Source organism: Vespula vulgaris, chromosome 3, assembly GCF_905475345.1.
Source record: "Vespula vulgaris chromosome 3, iyVesVulg1.1, whole genome shotgun sequence".
Taxonomy (NCBI): Eukaryota; Metazoa; Arthropoda; class Insecta; order Hymenoptera; family Vespidae; genus Vespula; species Vespula vulgaris.
The window spans coordinates 9,850,261-9,866,815 of NC_066588.1; the positions used below are offsets into that span (position 1 = coordinate 9,850,261).

A 16,555-nucleotide genomic window follows, 5' to 3' on the forward strand; every position below is an offset into this window, starting at 1 on the left:
TAATATAAGAAATACAATGTATTATGTTAATTGACTTATAAACATTAAAAATTATAAGCAAAATAATTATAAAGAAAATAATGTTTTAATGTTTAATGTGTGTGTGTGTGTGTGTATGCAAATGTGAATATTATATATCAATTATCGCATCTTTATCTTCATAATAAAGTCTTTTTTTCCTTTTGGTAGTTGCCGATGTATCTTCGTCTATATCATCTTTGTTCTCTATATCAGTAACAATAACTTTTGGCATTTTCGATATATTTAATCCAGGCCACCTTAAAGTAAAGTTCAATTCAATTTCTAATAAGTTTTATCGTTTGACGTATTATATACTAAATGTACTTGCCTGAAAGATGGTTTTTCTTTTTTCTTTCTATTCTTAGTTTTAATAATTGCCGATGGTTGGTTCGACATGTTGTCGATCGCTGGATGCTTTTGTTTTTTACTTTGATACTGCGTATTAGATGTTTTATAACAAAATCAATATATTAGAAAATACATAAACTAAAAAGTATGTAGAAATGTATATACATTTGATTATATTTTTATATTATTTAAGTGTACATTTATTTAACAAAGATTAATACCTGTTGTCTCGATTCCAATAATGTTTTGTATTTTTGTAATTCTTCTATATACTGCCTTTCGAGTTTAACAATCTCTTCTTTGTGTCTTTCCTCTTGTAATATCAATTCAGCTTTCAATACTTCGAGCTCATCCTGTAATCTACAAACTGTATACATTTTTTTACTAATTCTATATAATATGTTACTACAAGAGATAACGAAGAATTTTTATAGTGAATAAAATCATATATAAAAAAAGAAAGAAAAACAAATAAAAATCATACTTTGCTCATCTTCGATATTACGATCGACGTAAACGAGTCGAAGATGATTGCATTCCTGTCGGGATTCAAGCAAAGCCGTTTTTAATTCTTCTTTTTCCTTTCGTATTTCTTCTATAGATTTTTTACGTTGTTCCTCCAAAGATGAAAATGTCTTTGTCATTTTTTTCATTTCTTCTTCCATTTTGAAAGATTTAGCTTTCTCATATTGCAATAGCTCATCCTGAATATTGCAGAACGTTTTTAGCGCTAAGTATACCTGCACAATAATAATGATTTAATAATTTATTTATTCTCGAAATAACATAAAAAGTCAATGCAATAATCATTTATGTAACTTACGTTTTTGAGATTTGTAAAATTATCGAGTAATGCTTGTAAATCCGGACGTAAAGTCGTTCGACTCGTAGCCATATTAATAAAGATTCAAATTTCGAATTGGCGCGATTGTCATATAGTTGGCGATTAACGCGCCACCTTAAAAGAAATAGTGGTAACAAATACAAAAAAGGAGCGGGTAATCGAACGATCAAGTATATTGCTGTTTCTTCGAGAAATTAAAATGCTATTTAAAACGATCTTCGATATTAACTAATTATTATTTTTAATAAAATATTCGTGGGTTTTGCAATTTTCAAATGATTCCTTTAAAAACTATATCTGAGCAAGTATACGCGTAGATACATGTATGTACATCTACTGACAAAAGAACAATCGATATTCATTTGCATTCTTATCGATTTGTTATACTTTATACAATTGTAAAATAAAATCCACGATTGTAAATTAAATTATGGATTTTAGGCGACGCGCCAGGAAAGAGGTCGACGAATCAATTTTCGAAGAAATATGTGAAGTTATATTTGACTTAATACCGCAAGGTATTTATAATTTTTGATAAATTAAAAACACATATTATCGATAAATTAACCTATAAATAATTATATGTTATTATAGCACCACCATTGAAACAACTTTTTTTAAACTGGAGTGAACTTAATCATAAAGAAAGGGCACGATTGGATGTTAAAAGTCGACTATGGTGTTGTCCGAAAAGACGGCAACTTTATAAATCATTACGCGAAGCCATGATCCGTTGGGAAAATATACAGGATACTGAGGGTTAGTATTTGTTTAATTATAAACCTGTGACAATCGTATGCGTTAACGAAACGCTATATGGAAAAAAATGATCTTTTTTATAATATCGATAAATTATATGAAACAGGTGCTCCAGGATGTGAACCTAGTATGATCCCATCGCGCTATTCGCAACTTGAAGAAGAACTTGGAAATCTTGTTTGTAATTTGGAAATATTTTTTTTGAAAAAATATGAAAATATGTATGACCGAGCTGCTGAACAGATTAACAGTCCTCCGAGCTCTAAGAAAGATAGGCTATTGTCAAGTTGTAAAGATTATTGTCGTTTCATTGGCAATCCGAAGACTAGATCTCTGCGTTCTGTACGTAGCTGGACTTGTTTCGTCGATAGTAAAAGCTCTGAAGAAGAGCTAAGTGGTTATTTGACAAATTGATTCAGCAATAATCCTCGTCAATGACACATTTTTGTCCCATCATTCTCTCTTTTTCCATTTTGTTTTTTTTTTTTCCCCCTTAAGAATAAACGATCCCTTGCATCGAACGAACTCTCTTTTTCGATGAAAAAGAGACGACGTTAATGACATAAAATATTTTATTATATTATTTAGGGTCAAGGTGCACGAACGTACAATTAGATAATATAATTAATCGATTAATCACTATAGCGCAAGTCATATTATAGAATCGAAGGAATTGGCGTACAAGATCATTTCAAATTATTTAGAACACTTGACTCGAATTTCGTTAAGTTCCTTCGAAACGTTCGATCGATAATTAAATTTTTTAATTGTTAATTGTTTTTAAAATGATCACCGCCGTTCGTTAGGAGATACATACATAGTACGCGTATACATCATCGCTAAATAACGGCTCAGGAACGCGATTTTCTTTTTTCTATCTTTTTAATCTGTTGTATCTATGTTTTCTTCTGTTAATTTGTGCAAATCGGCGACACCATCGTGGAACGTAATCATTTATATTCTCTCAAAAATCATCATATCACACATTTAACACAAAACATTCTTCGAAGGAAACCGCAAGTTTCCGAAAGTTCATATCATTTTAACTTGAAATTGTCAGTTTTGACTTGCTTTCTTTACGTGCACAATTCACAAAAAGAATTGAACAAATTCATTTAATATACCATACTACACCACCTATTGTGTTTGTATATCAGTTTGTCGAGATATATCGCATCGATGCATATTACTAGCGAATGCGCTTATTAACCGCAAAATTGTATGCGCTATAACGCGCATCTATCGGGCTTCTTACTTTTGTAATCATTTCGCTGTGATATATAAGATTATATATTTGTTTTCATTCTAATGATGCGTCGTTGTCAAACATATATAATATGCTTGATGTCATTCGAAATGTCCACCAAGGAGAACAACGAAAATATGAGCCGTTGTTCTTCCCTCGGGTAGAATTTGCTTTATTAATAATTATACTAAAAATTCACATCTTTACTCTACGTAAAGCTGTGTTTGCGTGTATATGCGTGCACCTGTCTTCGCACTCTCACGTAATATTCTATATTGATACTTATTTCTTTAAGTATCGGCCAGATCTTCATTAATGGATGTTACACAATTTATGTATCTAATTACTGTACGTTACTACTTATTGCTTAAAATTTATGCTCAAAAGAAAATCTCTCTATCTCTATATACAAGTACGCACGTATACATGTGTATATATACATAATGTTCGGATCAAGGATATAAAACAATATACATATACATATACATACATACATACATACATATATACATACATATATGTATATATATATATATCCATACACACATATATATTCTTTTTTACGTGTATTATTCAAACCTAACATATGTGCAACGTGTAATGAACGCATTTTACATACATGGAGTAGCAAGAGTATGAGTGAATATAGAATACATATTTTCTTGTTACTCCGATCACTTTGTCGTTATTTTTATGTGCATAACGTCCATCAATGAAAACCTAATTTAATTTACCTGAACATAGTCGATCATTCGCTCACTTTTTTAACACTAAAAGATTGTTTCCAGATACTTTATCGTTTATCGTATCTTTCTTATGGTCATTAATAACCAGTACCGTTTCACGGTGACGAAAAAAAAATTATTTTCTATATAACGTTTTTAATACATCTTTTTTTTCCACGGAAGACCCGCTCATAACAGTTTCTATACCCCGCTGAATAACAGGGACTCGGTTATAATCCACAAGTAGAAGCGTGGAAATATTTTTTTTTGATCTGTTTTTTTTTTTTTTTGTTTGTGGTATCGTTTCGTGCATCGATCACAATGTTCTCGAGTAAGACTCAAGCTGTATAAGATTCACACGGTGAATACGCCCAAAGTACTTGTGATTTGAGAATGTTTTTCTTTTTTCTTTTTTTAACTATCGAGGTTACGAACTGCCGTCTTTGTGTAACGATACTTCAAATTGTATCGTTTTATATGTTAAAATAGAACACCTTTGTTGCGTCTTTTACACAATAAGGGGGGGGGGGGACGAGAGAAAGTTGCTTTATACCCCACTAAACATACTTCAGAACGATAAAACGATACGATTTATAGTAAAAAAGTGTCGCAATATCGCTTCTTTAACATGCGATATCCTCCATATGTAGTAAAACTTTGTTCTTTTTTGATTTTTTTTTTCTTTTTTCTTTTAATGTCATCACATAAGAGGCGCTCCGACACTCGATAAAGAAAGTGTTGCATTTTCAAAGCACAAATGTTTTGTCTTTCAACGAAGTTACAAACCCCTGTCTGTTCGAGCACGCAATTTATAGGCTAACTGTAGACAGGAGTATCAGAGTATCAGGACTTGAAACGCGTCACTAGAACTTTTTTCAGAGTTTGCTACGCGTTTTTCGAATAAGTAAGGAGCTCTGTTCCTTAGGATCCATTCACTTGTATTTACAACAATTGCAAAGCAAAAAAATCATACTATTACATATATTTGCTCTAATCGAAAATTATCTATTACTTATGATAAAAGAATGGATTTAAAAACTGGATAAAAGCATGACGACACTATCTAACAAGTTCATCGTGAATAAAAGCGACTCGAGAAATTCTTAAATTATCATAGTCACACACCTACATCATTTTCAAAATATCTCATACGTCCATACATTTCCACGACGTGTTCGCACGAAAAGGGAACAATCCCACTTTCATATTCGTCTTGAATAATTAATTAATTAACCATAACAAAAATTAAAATCAAACAGTGTTTAAATCGAATTATTTTTTCTCCGTTTTGTCTTTTTTTTCTTTCTTTCTTTTTTCTTTTTTCTTAAGAAGGAAAAATTTAAGTACACCTTGGCCTGAGATCGAATGACTAGCATTTTCGATTATTATTTGCGCCACTATTTTGAAGACGTAAACGGTCTTGGCGACGTGGCCGCTTGCCCTTTACACTGAACACTTCCCTCAGTTTGTTACTCCTCTCCAATCGACCTCTCTTCAGTGCTTGAGTAGATCTTTTCTCAAGAACCTATATGTGCAATAGTAATCAAAGATTAGTACTCGTAAAAAAAAAAAAACAATAACGAATAGGTCAACATAACGGTTGCCCCCATTTCAAAACCACTTCCAACAATTAAACGGAGGAGATTATAAGCAAAGCTATATTAGTTTTTCGTACGTACCAAGTTACGGTAATAGAAATCATAATTCAGAGAAAAAAAGAAAGAAAAGAAAAGATGATAGCCGTTACGATTAACAGTTTGTAATCGATGAACATGACGGACTTTAGGATCGACTAGATCGAAAATCGTTCCTGTTAACATAAACAATCGAAAGTGATAGTAAATAGGTACCTTTTGAGCGGAACGAAGCTGAATGACTCGGACTTTGTCACTATTAGTCCGGTTATTGGCAGGTCTACCGTCATGGATGGCCGGTCTGGATAATGTATCGTTATCCTCGCTCCTTCTGAGACCATGTTCTATGGAAACGGTGGATAGATCTGAAGTACGAGCAGGCGGAGTAACATCCTCTTCGAAGTCTCGTTCCTCCGTAGCGTCTGGCGTAGGCGGTGGAGTATCAGGAGCGACCGGAGACGCTGTCGTCGCTCGATAGACAGACATACTTGGGTGCTCGATCAGCAAATCCTCGAGCGGTGAGGTTTCTACGTTTACGGGTCCTGCCCGTGTAAAACATGCGGGAGGTGTTACATACCACGACTCCTCCAGCGCCGTTGCGCCCTCAACTAAACGCATCAAAAAATTAAAACTTCTTTCGTTGATTATGATCATGATTATGATTATTACCTCATATTTTTAATGTACATTCTATAAACACTTTATTTTCTTGTTAAATTTAAATCTGTTCAGTACTTTCCAAATGACCGGACATTAGTCATCTTCTCGTTATTCCTTATCAATTCTTCGAATAAAAGTCATTCAACCCTATCTACGTTACCTTCGAATTGCGATCAATGGAATAATTCATACGCGAGAGGATGTAATCGCGAAGATAAGATACTTTCGTTAGTGATTTTTGTCTGATTCGCTTAAACTTCAGTCGAAATATTACATTTCTTTTTCTTTCTTTCTTCGTATATCTACGAGATATAAAGAAGTTCGATAAAACCTACTAGTGCGGTCGATGAGGATCCAATCGTCGCCCTCGACCTCCACCTGACTGAGTCTAGCTACTACAGGGAAATTCTCCAGACTTTCACTATTGGAAGCATTGCGCGAATTTTGTGTTGTGGAGATGTTACCTCCTAGTAAATAGTTCGCCAAGCTACTTAGCATGCTGTCTATTATTTTTCTTTCTTTCCCTTTAATATCTGTAAGAATTAAAGATAAAATTAGGAATGATTTATCACATATCCGAATATTATAGATGCTATTAGAATTTATAGTAAGAAAATAGTTGTGACAGTGAAAATCGACGTTATTTCTTGATTCGTTAAAACTACAAAATATCATCGATACCTACTATCTTTTGATTCTTTAAATCGACTAATAATCCTTCGATAAATAGGTCGACTTAACTAGTTTATCGCACGAGTATAGACATGTATTACACGAAATGCGTAATTACTAACACTAATGAGAAAGGCGAATTGCCATATACGCGTTCATGGTCAAACTATCGTACAGTTATTGTGAAGTTACGCCATGTATATAAAAAGTATAATCTTAAAAGAAGGCTGACAGGTACTCTAATAATTAAAAATTCAAAGAATATCTGCTTAATTGAGTAAATACGTACGCGTATCAGTTAGTATCTACCTATACATACATACACGTATATATCGTACATATACTTTCGTGAAATTTTGCTAGTGTCACAGATCACGTATTTATAACAAAAATTAAAAACGCACGCGTTTTTATATTCGATCGACAAAGGATACACTGTTTACATTTCATAAGGTATTACAAGTTAAAAGAAATTGTAGCACGTCGCAAAAGATATACAAGTACTATCCACGTCAGCTTCGCGCTTCGAACTAACACGATCTTCATTTTAGCTCGATAAGAAACGTCGGATCTCTATCGATGATGCAATTTGCGTTCCGCTTTTCACATCTACCACTGAAGATTGGGTCGAAAGTTGGTAATAAAAATCAACACACAAGCTCATCGTTCGTATTCGCTTCGCGTTTTTCGATAGAATTTATTTCTATTTATTCGTCGTATGCGTCGTATGTGAAATAAATTTATACAATTATATTTGATAAATCCGCATTATTGGTTTAATAGATTCGCATATTAATTCTGCCAGTCTTTGTTATATCATTCGAATGAAAAGTTGTATTCTAAAAATTGATATCTACAATTTCTCCGAAGAGAGATTTCGTTACATGTACGCAGAAAGAAAAAAAGCTAAAATTATGTCATCAAATCGTATCCGCAAATACGAACAGAAAATTCCGTATCTCGATTATTTTCGATGACCTTCAAAATCATTCGCGCCAACCACGTTTTTTTTTTATCTAGCACAAAATGCGATCTCTCGCTTCCTTATAGTTTACATCGATAAATAAAGAAACAAATTATTCCGATACGAGATCGAATGAATAAGCGAATAAATAAAAGTACGTGGCACATTATTTATTTTATTCGAGCAAAATTCAAAACTTATTTTGAATTTATTTAATTGATTTATTTTACGATGAAAAAAGAAATAAATAAAAAGAAAAAGAGAGAAAAAGAAAGAAAAAGGGCAAAAGAAAAAACAAAGTCAGGAGATAGAATATAAAGCGCAAGAACATTTTCGAAAAAGAACAATCGTTCCTGGCTAGCGTTGAAATATCGCTACAAAAATAGAAGCATTAGCTCATGTACTGTTCGCGAATCGACGATATTGCACAATGGGTTGTGTGGCGTGTTGGCAAGAATGATTTCAACTTCGTCAGAGAAAAATAAAAATACACAAGAGGGTGTCAACGGCCTGCTTCTTCGTTGTCGCAAAGGAACATGTTTCCCGAGGGTCGTGCTATGCCTTTCACGTATCTACCTTGCCATTGCCCTTGCACTAATGACGATAACGACACTGCGAGGTCCACAGTCAACTATATAAATGTCCAACTAAAACAACTTATAACCTAACCCTTATTTCTATTCTGTTTCTGACAAATTGTGAAATAAAATTCTTGTATACCATTGGTACTTCAATATTAGGACCTATCGTTTTATAATTATTATAGATCAATTGCATACGCATCTCTTCAAAGTTGCAAGTTAATTTCATTCGATATAAAATAAAATAAATGTAAGCAATTTAATGTATTTTATTTAATAAATTTCTTATATCTCATCGAACATAGAACTTTTAATAAAAGTTTATTGTTGATTAATAGCGTATCTGTGATATGACAATAAAAGAATAGTTATGAACAACGGCTGTGTAACGCGTTGTCACAACGATAACTTTGTAATCTAACGAACGATATTTTATATAGGATAGAAGAAAAAACAAAGAGAGAAAAAACAAAGAGAAAGAGAAAAACGTATTTATCTTCCATCGAACGCGCGATCATTCTTTTTTGCGACGCAAACGAACGTTTTATATCATTTTACAATTTTCAATCGAAACCTATGTTTCATCGCCTTACAATAAACTAGACGTAATTGAATTTTCGATTGAGAAACTATTGAGGTTAAAGTCTAATAAGTTTTCTCTCTAATGGATTAATCACGGAACATCGTTTTTCCAAGGAAAGAAATAAAGAATTAAATTAGGATTATAATGAGATGTATAGATTCACCGTTAAAGGACCGATCGGAAAAACGTATCCCCCACCAATGACACCCTCTTACCTGTTCTGTACTTGGTTGCTACGCGCTGTAACCGACGAAATATACGTACAAACAAAGACTGCTTCAAATGGTCGCCCCTTCTCGACACAACGGCGGAGTAGTCCTTCTTAGAACTACTCTCTATCAGTTCTTTTCTAACACTCTTTTATGATAAATAAATTCTATCTTAGCAAAAAAGATCTTAACAAAAACGAGGAACACTTAACAATCGTAAACAATAAGATATACTTGAAAGATCTTCAACATTTTTCTACATTTACGGTAATAATAAAACAATCGATATTTATACACTTCTCTAATCGATTCAATGTCATATCGATTGAGCTTACACAAATGACCTTGAGAATAGCCGCGAAATTCGGATTTTTAATTTTTCGGAAGGTTTCTATAGTTACGAGAGTGTCTTTTTTCTGATCACAAAGACGAACTTTGGTATGATCTATACGGATGAATCGTAGTTGAAAATGACCTTGATCTCGAATTTACTCCTTATAAACCTTCGTACAACGTCGAGTAGTTTTCCTCGACGCAATAGAATCTCTTGGAAAGATGTAAAACTATGATGATCCCGGCTTTCTCATATATATACGCGTGGATGCGATACGTGTGTACACATAAATGGTGCACTCATACTCGTTTATAAACGTCTCTCTTTCCTTTCTTCTCTCTTTACTTCGAATGTGCGCGCGCGCGCGCGTATTCTCATGACATCACGTAGCTCGTGATAAACGTTGAAAGCTAGAATCTCGAGTTTGTTCCCTTGTTATATATTTCTTTTCGTTTCACACAATTACTTAGATTTTCCTTTACTTGTCCATCCCCTTTTCTATCTCTGTCTCTAATTTACCCCTCCCCTTCTCTTCTTCTTTTTCCTATGCTATTAGATATATAGACGTAGACGAACAAAAATGAATTTTGTTTATTACGTTTGACAGCTCATTTTCTTCCGCAATAATTGACTGAAGTATCGCTTATATATAAGTAATGATCTTACGTAAGAAAGTGGAGAGAGGGGGAGGGAGAGGGAGGGAGGGAGGGAGGGAGGGAGGGAGAGGGAGAGAGAGAGAGAGAGAGGCAGAGAGCGAGAGCGAGAGAGAGCAAGACAGAGAAAAAGACATAAAATATCAGTAACACGTAAAGAAAGTAACACGAAAGAGAAAGAGAAGATGAAGGAAGAAAACAAAAAGCAATAGAGAAGAAAACAGAATCACTCGCCTGAACAATGTTGCGTTTGAGGAGCCGTGGTAGCAACTGCCCGCAGTAACAGTCGTCAGCTGATTTCGACTGGCTGGCTGGATGGTTGGCTGGGTAAGGGAAGCGTTGATTGGTAGAGACTCAGGAAAGGGGGTGGGAGAAGGACGGTCGACGAGTAGGGCGATAGTAGAAGGAGCGGCATGGCGCGGCCGGTGAGGGAGGATCATTTCAAAGCACTGACAGGGACGTATCATGAAGGTAATGATAGGTCATCATCCTAGATGTCAATACTCTTCACTTTTTCACCTTTCCATTCTGATTATTTATTTCTCTTATATATTTTAATGTTCAACACGTACGAAAAACATATAGTATCAATGTTTAGTTATTATTTTACAAAATATAAACATATATACGTGCGCTTATTATAATTTTATCGTATAATTATCGATACCATAAAAAATGACATCTTCGTAGACGATTAATTCTGATCGATCGCACGCCATCAAAGAATTCCATTCATTCGTTTATTAGTAAAAATCTGATCGTAAATGTTTTCCTAAGTCCTTTTTTATAAAAAAAAAGCCTTGTTCTTTCTTTGCTTCTAATCATTAATGATGACCTTTGTACACCCGTAAATTGTTACCGTTCGCTCAATTTAGAACGTCAAAAGGTCGTCATAATATCAGCAAAAGGCAAATCCGAGTATCGTAAGAATTATAAGACGTCTTTGTCCTCTCACGTAGTAGCAAAGACGTATATCACAAAAATAGAACTTTTGTGCAATATTCCTTGCAAAAATGATTTCGACTTGGCATCGATATATTTCTTTCTTGGAAAGTCCTTTCGCTTACTGTTCGTACGCGCATGTATAGTAAATATTCGAGCTAATGATTTTTGAAAATATGAAAGGGGACTTCAGTTTTTATATCACGATACTGAGTATAACTGAGTAGGTGGGAGAACGCTCAGCTGGGCGAACAGCTGCTGGACGCTTCTTAACGACAGGAACAAATGCAGTTCCCTGAAGAAGAATTATTTATCTTTTCAATTTTTCCCTCATTTCATATGACAAAAATATAATGATATAACGTCACACGTTGTAAGGATTACGAGGATCGCAGTCGACAATTATGCGATTAATTATGTTCATTAACAAATAATTAAACATAAAGAATCCTTTGATTAGGTCTTTGCAGCTTGAGTGGCTGCAACGTATAGATGTGACGTATGTGACGCCACTGTGTGTGATACCATCGTTCGACAGTGGTTCTCAAAACTTTAGAAATTTATATTGATCGAAAATAATAAACAATTTGATGAAGAAATTAAATGATGATTGCTTATTTTTTCTTTTTTCTTTTTCTTTCTTTCTTTTTTTTTTCTTTTTTTTAATCAATATAATTCGATAATCGTCGAATATTACTACGAATAACAAACCAAAGGACGATATTTTAATCGAATTAGTTTAGTTATGCTTAACAGATAATTTATATTTAGTCATATTGAAATATATATGTATATATATGTACATGTATATATATTAAAAGCCATCTAGAATAATTATAAAAAAAAAAGATAAAAAACGTACAACGTTCATAGAATCTGTCGAAAGAATACCACTGATTAACAGGAAAGAATAATAGTTAACGAGACTGCGCTGTTTGTCACGTCGATAGTTATTTCAGGGGGATTCCGTCACTTCGCCATCAACGTTGTAAACACTTCGTTGTTAATGTTACGATCCTTTTATTCCTTGTGTGCAATAATGCATTTTTTAAGAATTAAATTACAAATATATCTACAAATGATTTTTAATCTCATAGTACTGTTCGATTGAAATTGTGAAAAGCTGTAATGTATTTATCAATTTTACTTTGTTTGTAGGATTTAGGAAACATAAGAAAATATTTTATGATTTTATATTTTTATATTAATATTATTTGTATGAAAATATAAAGTACGAATTAATTAATATAAATTAAAGACAGTGATTAACAATTTGTGTTAATACTTTTGTTTCTGTATCTTTTCTAATTTTCTCATAAAGTCATCAACTTTTTCTTTAGCAACTGCATTTTCCCAGTTTCCATTTATCTTAAAATTTGTCCCAATTATTACAGCGTCTGAAGATATATAACGATCTATGTTATCAATAGAAACTCCAGATCCAACAAGAACAGGTCCTCTTGCCACTTTTTTAACTTCTGTACATTATTAATTTTATCTTATATATAAATAATACATATAATCAAATTTTAATTTAAAAAATTACAACAGTACCATTCAGTTCTTGTACATCTGCAGGATCCCCAGTTCTAGAGCCTGTTAATATAACTCCATCCACTAGAAAGAATTCTGCAGCTTTGACTGCTTCTAATACGTTGATATCTGATGTTATTGCATGTGAACTGCATGGTTGAAAAAATATAAGACATAACAACAAAAAAACTAAACAGTATATACTTAATTTTTACCTATGTTTTTTTTTAATATCTGCAAAAATAAGAATATTATTCGCATCAATATATTTTCTATAACGAAGAAGATTTCCTGAACAACCATCCATAAAACCTTCGTCAGCAATATGTGAAAAAATGTAACCTTCGCTTCTAATAAAGTTGAAATCAGCAGCCTTTGCAACAGCTAATGCTTCTTTATTACAACCTGCTAAAATCTGTATAATCAATAAAAAAAAAAATAAAATAAAATAAAATAAAGATTATAATTTATATAAAATTATATACTTGTCTAATTCATACCTGTGTACCACAAGCTATGCTTTCAGGCATTAATTTCCTAATTTCAATACAAATTCTTGTCATCATGGCTGTAGTTTCAGATGATATGTCTTTAGATTTAACATATGGAACATCATGCATGTTTTCTACAATAATACCATCCTAAACATAATACAATAAAAAAATAATCACACAAGACAAAAGATGCAATGTTATTGTTAACAATTTACCACTTGACAATCTTTATAGATCATTGCTTCCTTCAATGCATTTTTTATTATTTCCTTCATATTTCCATTATATTTAGGAGTACCTAGAAAAAAATTTAATTGTATTTTTAACATTCTGTTTTATTTTTATACAAAAAATGTCAAATTAAAAAAAAATAATCTTATACCAGGTAATGCACCAATATGTATCATTCCTATAATAGAACATGCCCTTTTTGGAAATAATTCGCGAAATCTTAACATATTCCTATCTAGATCTAACTTCTGTGATTCGAGCGCGCAAAATGTTCTGTATAAAGTACGGAACATACTATAAAAAATGTATTGTGTATATCAACATATACTCTTGTAAGTATCTATCTATTTGTCATGACACGTGATCTCGGTGCTGCGGTGTAGATATGTATACAACGAAAGGTATAATATTAATACATTGTTGTTCTCCTTCGTTATTTATAGTTTTATAAATTAATTCGTAGAAATAAAGTACTATAAAAAAGAAAGTCACAAAGTTCTTATCATATTAATTTTTATAACCTCTTTTCAAAGTGTAAAATCAAAGTGTAGACAACTTTGATACGTTCTTGAAAAAAATCAAACTTTATATATACATATTGTCTCTTCTCTATATTATACATAAATAATTAAAGTAAATACTATTGTAACAAATGTTACGTCATAAATTATTAAATATTACAAAGCAAGCAAATCATTCATCAAAACAAAAAATGATTAAATATACTAGCGCAGGTATGTACAATTATTTATTAAAATTAACAATTGTTTATGAAACTGAGAATAACATTAAGGATTCGTAGGATTGCTGATACTAGGCACTAGTTATACACTTTTCCATCCAAATAAAAGAAAATCATTACAATCTAAAATTGCAAGTATAACTAGATTTGGAAGATCATTGATAATAGGATTAACAGTATCTATAGATTATTGGGCAGCTCCATTAATGGGATATACAGAATCTGAAACTCATCAACTAGCAGCACATCGTATTGTACAAGGTTGTTTGCAAAATGGAGGAATATATATAAAACTTGGACAAGGCTTGGCAGCTGTTAATCATATCCTGCCTAAAGAGTATGTTAATTCTTTAGAAGTTTTACAGGTATCTGTGATATGTTTTATTAATGGTTATTATAATATTTTATTGACAAAAATATTTGCAATTATTTCTTTTATTAAGGATAAGTGTTTAACGCGTGGTGAAAATGAATTACAAGAAATATTTCTACAAGAATTTGGAAAAAGACCTGAAGAAGTATTTCATAAGATTGATGAGCAGCCTATTGCAGCTGCTAGTTTAGCCCAGGTATATAAATAAAAACAAATAAAAACAATTATTTTTAAATGAATGCTTCAATCAAATCTATAGCTTAATACTATTATATTAATAAATAAATTTAGGTTTATAAAGCAGAAACTATGGATGGTAAATCTGTAGCTGTTAAAGTACAATATATTGATCTCAAAGACAGATTTTATTCTGACATGAAAACATTAAATTATTTGCTAAAAATCATTACAATTATGCATCCAAAATTTAATTTACACTGGGTAGTAGATGTAAGTGAATGTAGTATATGAATATTTTTTGTTTCCTTTATTCTTTTTACTAATCGTTTTAAAATTGATTACAGGAGCTCTTTGAAACTTTGTCACAAGAATTAGATTTTGAAATAGAAGGAAAAAATTCAGAGAGATGTGCAAGAGATTTAAAACAACATGATTACGTACATATACCTAAAGTTTATTGGGATCTTAGTACAAAGGTTAATAATTTTATTATAATAATGAAGAATTTTTTAATGTTTTTAAGTCCTTATTGTAAATGATCTTACTTTACATATATTTTTATTTTAGAGAATCCTTACAACTGAGTGGATTGATGGCATTAAAATAAATAATGTCAAAGAATTAAAAAACAAAGGACTAAACATATATGATATAGACAGAAAATTAATTACTTTAATGGCAGAACAAATTTTTCATACAGGATTTGTTCATGGTGATCCTCATCCTGGCAATAGTAATGTTTTTCAGTTTATTATAACTTTTAGATATCAACAGATTTTTTAAAATATTAAATAGATTCCTGTAACAAAATAATGTGTCATCTATAGTTTTTGTTAGGAAGGGACAAGACAATAAAGTGCAGATAGTTCTATTGGATCATGGATTATACGAGTATTTACCAGAGAAGACAAGAATTAGCTTATGTAATTTCTGGGAATCTATGATTTTGAAAAATACTCATGCTTTGAATGTGTATGGTAAAGAATTAAATGTAGAGGGTATGAAAAATATTATTAAAATTTTGTAGCCAATCTTTTATAAAAGGTTATTGTCCTATACTAAGTAAATATAGTATATTTCTAGATCCCATTCTTTTAGCTGAAATATTAACTCAAGCACCATATTCATTATCTTCGTTTTTAACAACTGAAAAAGGAAAAATATTGAAAGCACATATGATTAAACAAGCACAAGAACATTTTGATAGAATTACAGCAACATTAAGAACAATGCCTAAAACTATGATGTTGATTATTCGGTAAATATTGTACATTATTTCGCCAATATGAACAATCAAGATACTAATTAAAATATACATTTTTTATTTAAGGAATTTAAATACTATACGTGCTATTTTACAAGATCATGGAAGTATGGTAGATCGATATAGGATAATGGCACAGATTGCTGTACGTGGAAAATATAAAGTTACAAATCTATCATTTAGTAAATACATTAAAGGGACAATGTATAAGGCAAAATTTGAGACATATTTATGGTAAGTTCATTTTTAAGTAGATATTATTAGTACTATTTAAATTTATTCATAATATTTTACAGGTTATACAGTTTCGCTCAATGGTTACTTAAAACTTATTTAAATTTTTTGTGCTTAATGGGATATGATACTAAACAAATTGTAGAACTTGTAGCAGCTCAATATTCGCAATAATTTTTTGTTATTTAATTAAATAAAAATTTTTATTTTTATTTACATGCTAAGTGTATGTAGAAATGTACATCATAAAATAACTACAGTATATTAATTCTGTAAATATTATTTTATATTAAAATGATTGTTATATTGTATATTATGAATTATTCATT

The 16,555-nt window shown here is 31.6% G+C and overlaps 4 protein-coding genes across 9 annotated transcripts; 1 reads left to right on the forward strand and 3 right to left on the reverse strand.

The window, feature by feature from the left end:
* Positions 1-98: 98 nt before the first annotated feature.
* On the reverse strand, positions 99-2,378 carry LOC127062379 (GRB10-interacting GYF protein 2-like). The gene is made up of 5 exons (XM_050990437.1): positions 1,193-2,378; positions 854-1,109; positions 591-736; positions 350-456; positions 99-278 (listed from the first exon to the last, which is right to left on the reverse strand). Exons 1-5 carry the CDS (start codon positions 1,262-1,264, stop codon positions 131-133), a joined length of 729 nt encoding a protein of 242 aa, XP_050846394.1. The 5' UTR covers positions 1,265-2,378; the 3' UTR covers positions 99-130.
* A 148-nt stretch (positions 2,379-2,526) lies between these two features.
* On the reverse strand, positions 2,527-10,623 carry LOC127062380 (tumor protein p53-inducible nuclear protein 2). 4 transcript variants are annotated; one of them, XM_050990438.1, is made up of 4 exons: positions 10,468-10,623; positions 6,573-6,770; positions 5,794-6,185; positions 2,527-5,468 (listed from the first exon to the last, which is right to left on the reverse strand). In XM_050990438.1, the coding sequence occupies exons 2-4, from the start codon at positions 6,733-6,735 to the stop codon at positions 5,313-5,315; spliced, it is 711 nt and encodes a 236-aa protein (XP_050846395.1). In that variant the 5' UTR covers positions 6,736-6,770; positions 10,468-10,623; the 3' UTR covers positions 2,527-5,312. The 4 variants fall into 4 exon arrangements, with proteins under 4 accessions (XP_050846395.1, XP_050846398.1, XP_050846397.1 ...); XM_050990441.1 differs by lacking the exon at positions 10,468-10,623 and adding an exon at positions 9,722-10,234; XM_050990440.1 differs by lacking the exon at positions 10,468-10,623 and adding an exon at positions 9,253-9,276.
* A 1,733-nt stretch (positions 10,624-12,356) lies between these two features.
* Positions 12,357-13,726, reverse strand: LOC127062374 (uncharacterized protein F13E9.13, mitochondrial). The gene is made up of 6 exons (XM_050990427.1): positions 13,585-13,726; positions 13,418-13,500; positions 13,209-13,349; positions 12,924-13,123; positions 12,730-12,857; positions 12,357-12,653 (listed from the first exon to the last, which is right to left on the reverse strand). The coding sequence occupies exons 1-6, from the start codon at positions 13,724-13,726 to the stop codon at positions 12,454-12,456; spliced, it is 894 nt and encodes a 297-aa protein (XP_050846384.1). The 3' UTR covers positions 12,357-12,453.
* A 5-nt stretch (positions 13,727-13,731) lies between these two features.
* LOC127062367 (uncharacterized aarF domain-containing protein kinase 5) lies at positions 13,732-16,537 on the forward strand. 3 transcript variants are annotated; one of them, XM_050990414.1, is made up of 11 exons: positions 13,732-13,834; positions 13,967-14,167; positions 14,236-14,540; positions 14,619-14,744; positions 14,840-14,998; positions 15,073-15,204; positions 15,296-15,461; positions 15,556-15,726; positions 15,812-15,986; positions 16,059-16,226; positions 16,289-16,537. In XM_050990414.1, exons 2-11 carry the CDS (start codon positions 14,086-14,088, stop codon positions 16,398-16,400), a joined length of 1,596 nt encoding a protein of 531 aa, XP_050846371.1. In that variant the 5' UTR covers positions 13,732-13,834; positions 13,967-14,085; the 3' UTR covers positions 16,401-16,537. The 3 variants fall into 3 exon arrangements, with proteins under 3 accessions (XP_050846371.1, XP_050846372.1, XP_050846373.1); XM_050990415.1 differs by lacking the exon at positions 13,732-13,834 and having other exon boundaries at positions 14,025-14,167; positions 15,827-15,986; XM_050990416.1 differs by lacking the exons at positions 13,732-13,834; positions 14,840-14,998 and having other exon boundaries at positions 14,025-14,167.
* Positions 16,538-16,555: the final 18 nt, after the last annotated feature.

Bases quoted from the DNA above. Each gene is read 5' to 3' on its own strand.
- LOC127062379 (XM_050990437.1), bottom strand. From the start codon at position 1,264: ATGGCTACGAGTCGAACGACTTTACGTCCGGATTTACAAGCATTACTC. The intron at 1,110-1,192 runs GTAAGTTACATA...ATTATTGTGCAG, and splicing joins ATTTTACAAATCTCAAAAAC to GTATACTTAGCGCTAAAAAC. The intron at 737-853 runs GTATGATTTTTA...AAATGTATACAG, and splicing joins TAATATCGAAGATGAGCAAA to TTTGTAGATTACAGGATGAG.
- LOC127062374 (XM_050990427.1), bottom strand. From the start codon at position 13,726: ATGTTCCGTACTTTATACAGAACATTTTGCGCGCTCGAATCACAGAAG. The intron at 13,501-13,584 runs GTATAAGATTAT...ATTTTTTTCTAG, and splicing joins ACATATTGGTGCATTACCTG to GTACTCCTAAATATAATGGA. The intron at 12,858-12,923 runs GTAAAAATTAAG...TCAACCATGCAG, and splicing joins GATATTAAAAAAAAACATAG to TTCACATGCAATAACATCAG.
- LOC127062367 (XM_050990414.1), top strand. From the start codon at position 14,086: ATGTTACGTCATAAATTATTAAATATTACAAAGCAAGCAAATCATTCA. The intron at 14,541-14,618 runs GTATCTGTGATA...TCTTTTATTAAG, and splicing joins ATTCTTTAGAAGTTTTACAG to GATAAGTGTTTAACGCGTGG. The intron at 14,745-14,839 runs GTATATAAATAA...AAATAAATTTAG, and splicing joins CAGCTGCTAGTTTAGCCCAG to GTTTATAAAGCAGAAACTAT.
- LOC127062380 (XM_050990438.1), bottom strand. From the start codon at position 6,735: ATGCTAAGTAGCTTGGCGAACTATTTACTAGGAGGTAACATCTCCACA. The intron at 6,186-6,572 runs GTAGGTTTTATC...TGATGCGTTTAG, and splicing joins GATCCTCATCGACCGCACTA to TTGAGGGCGCAACGGCGCTG. The intron at 5,469-5,793 runs GTACCTATTTAC...TTGCACATATAG, and splicing joins AGCTTCGTTCCGCTCAAAAG to GTTCTTGAGAAAAGATCTAC.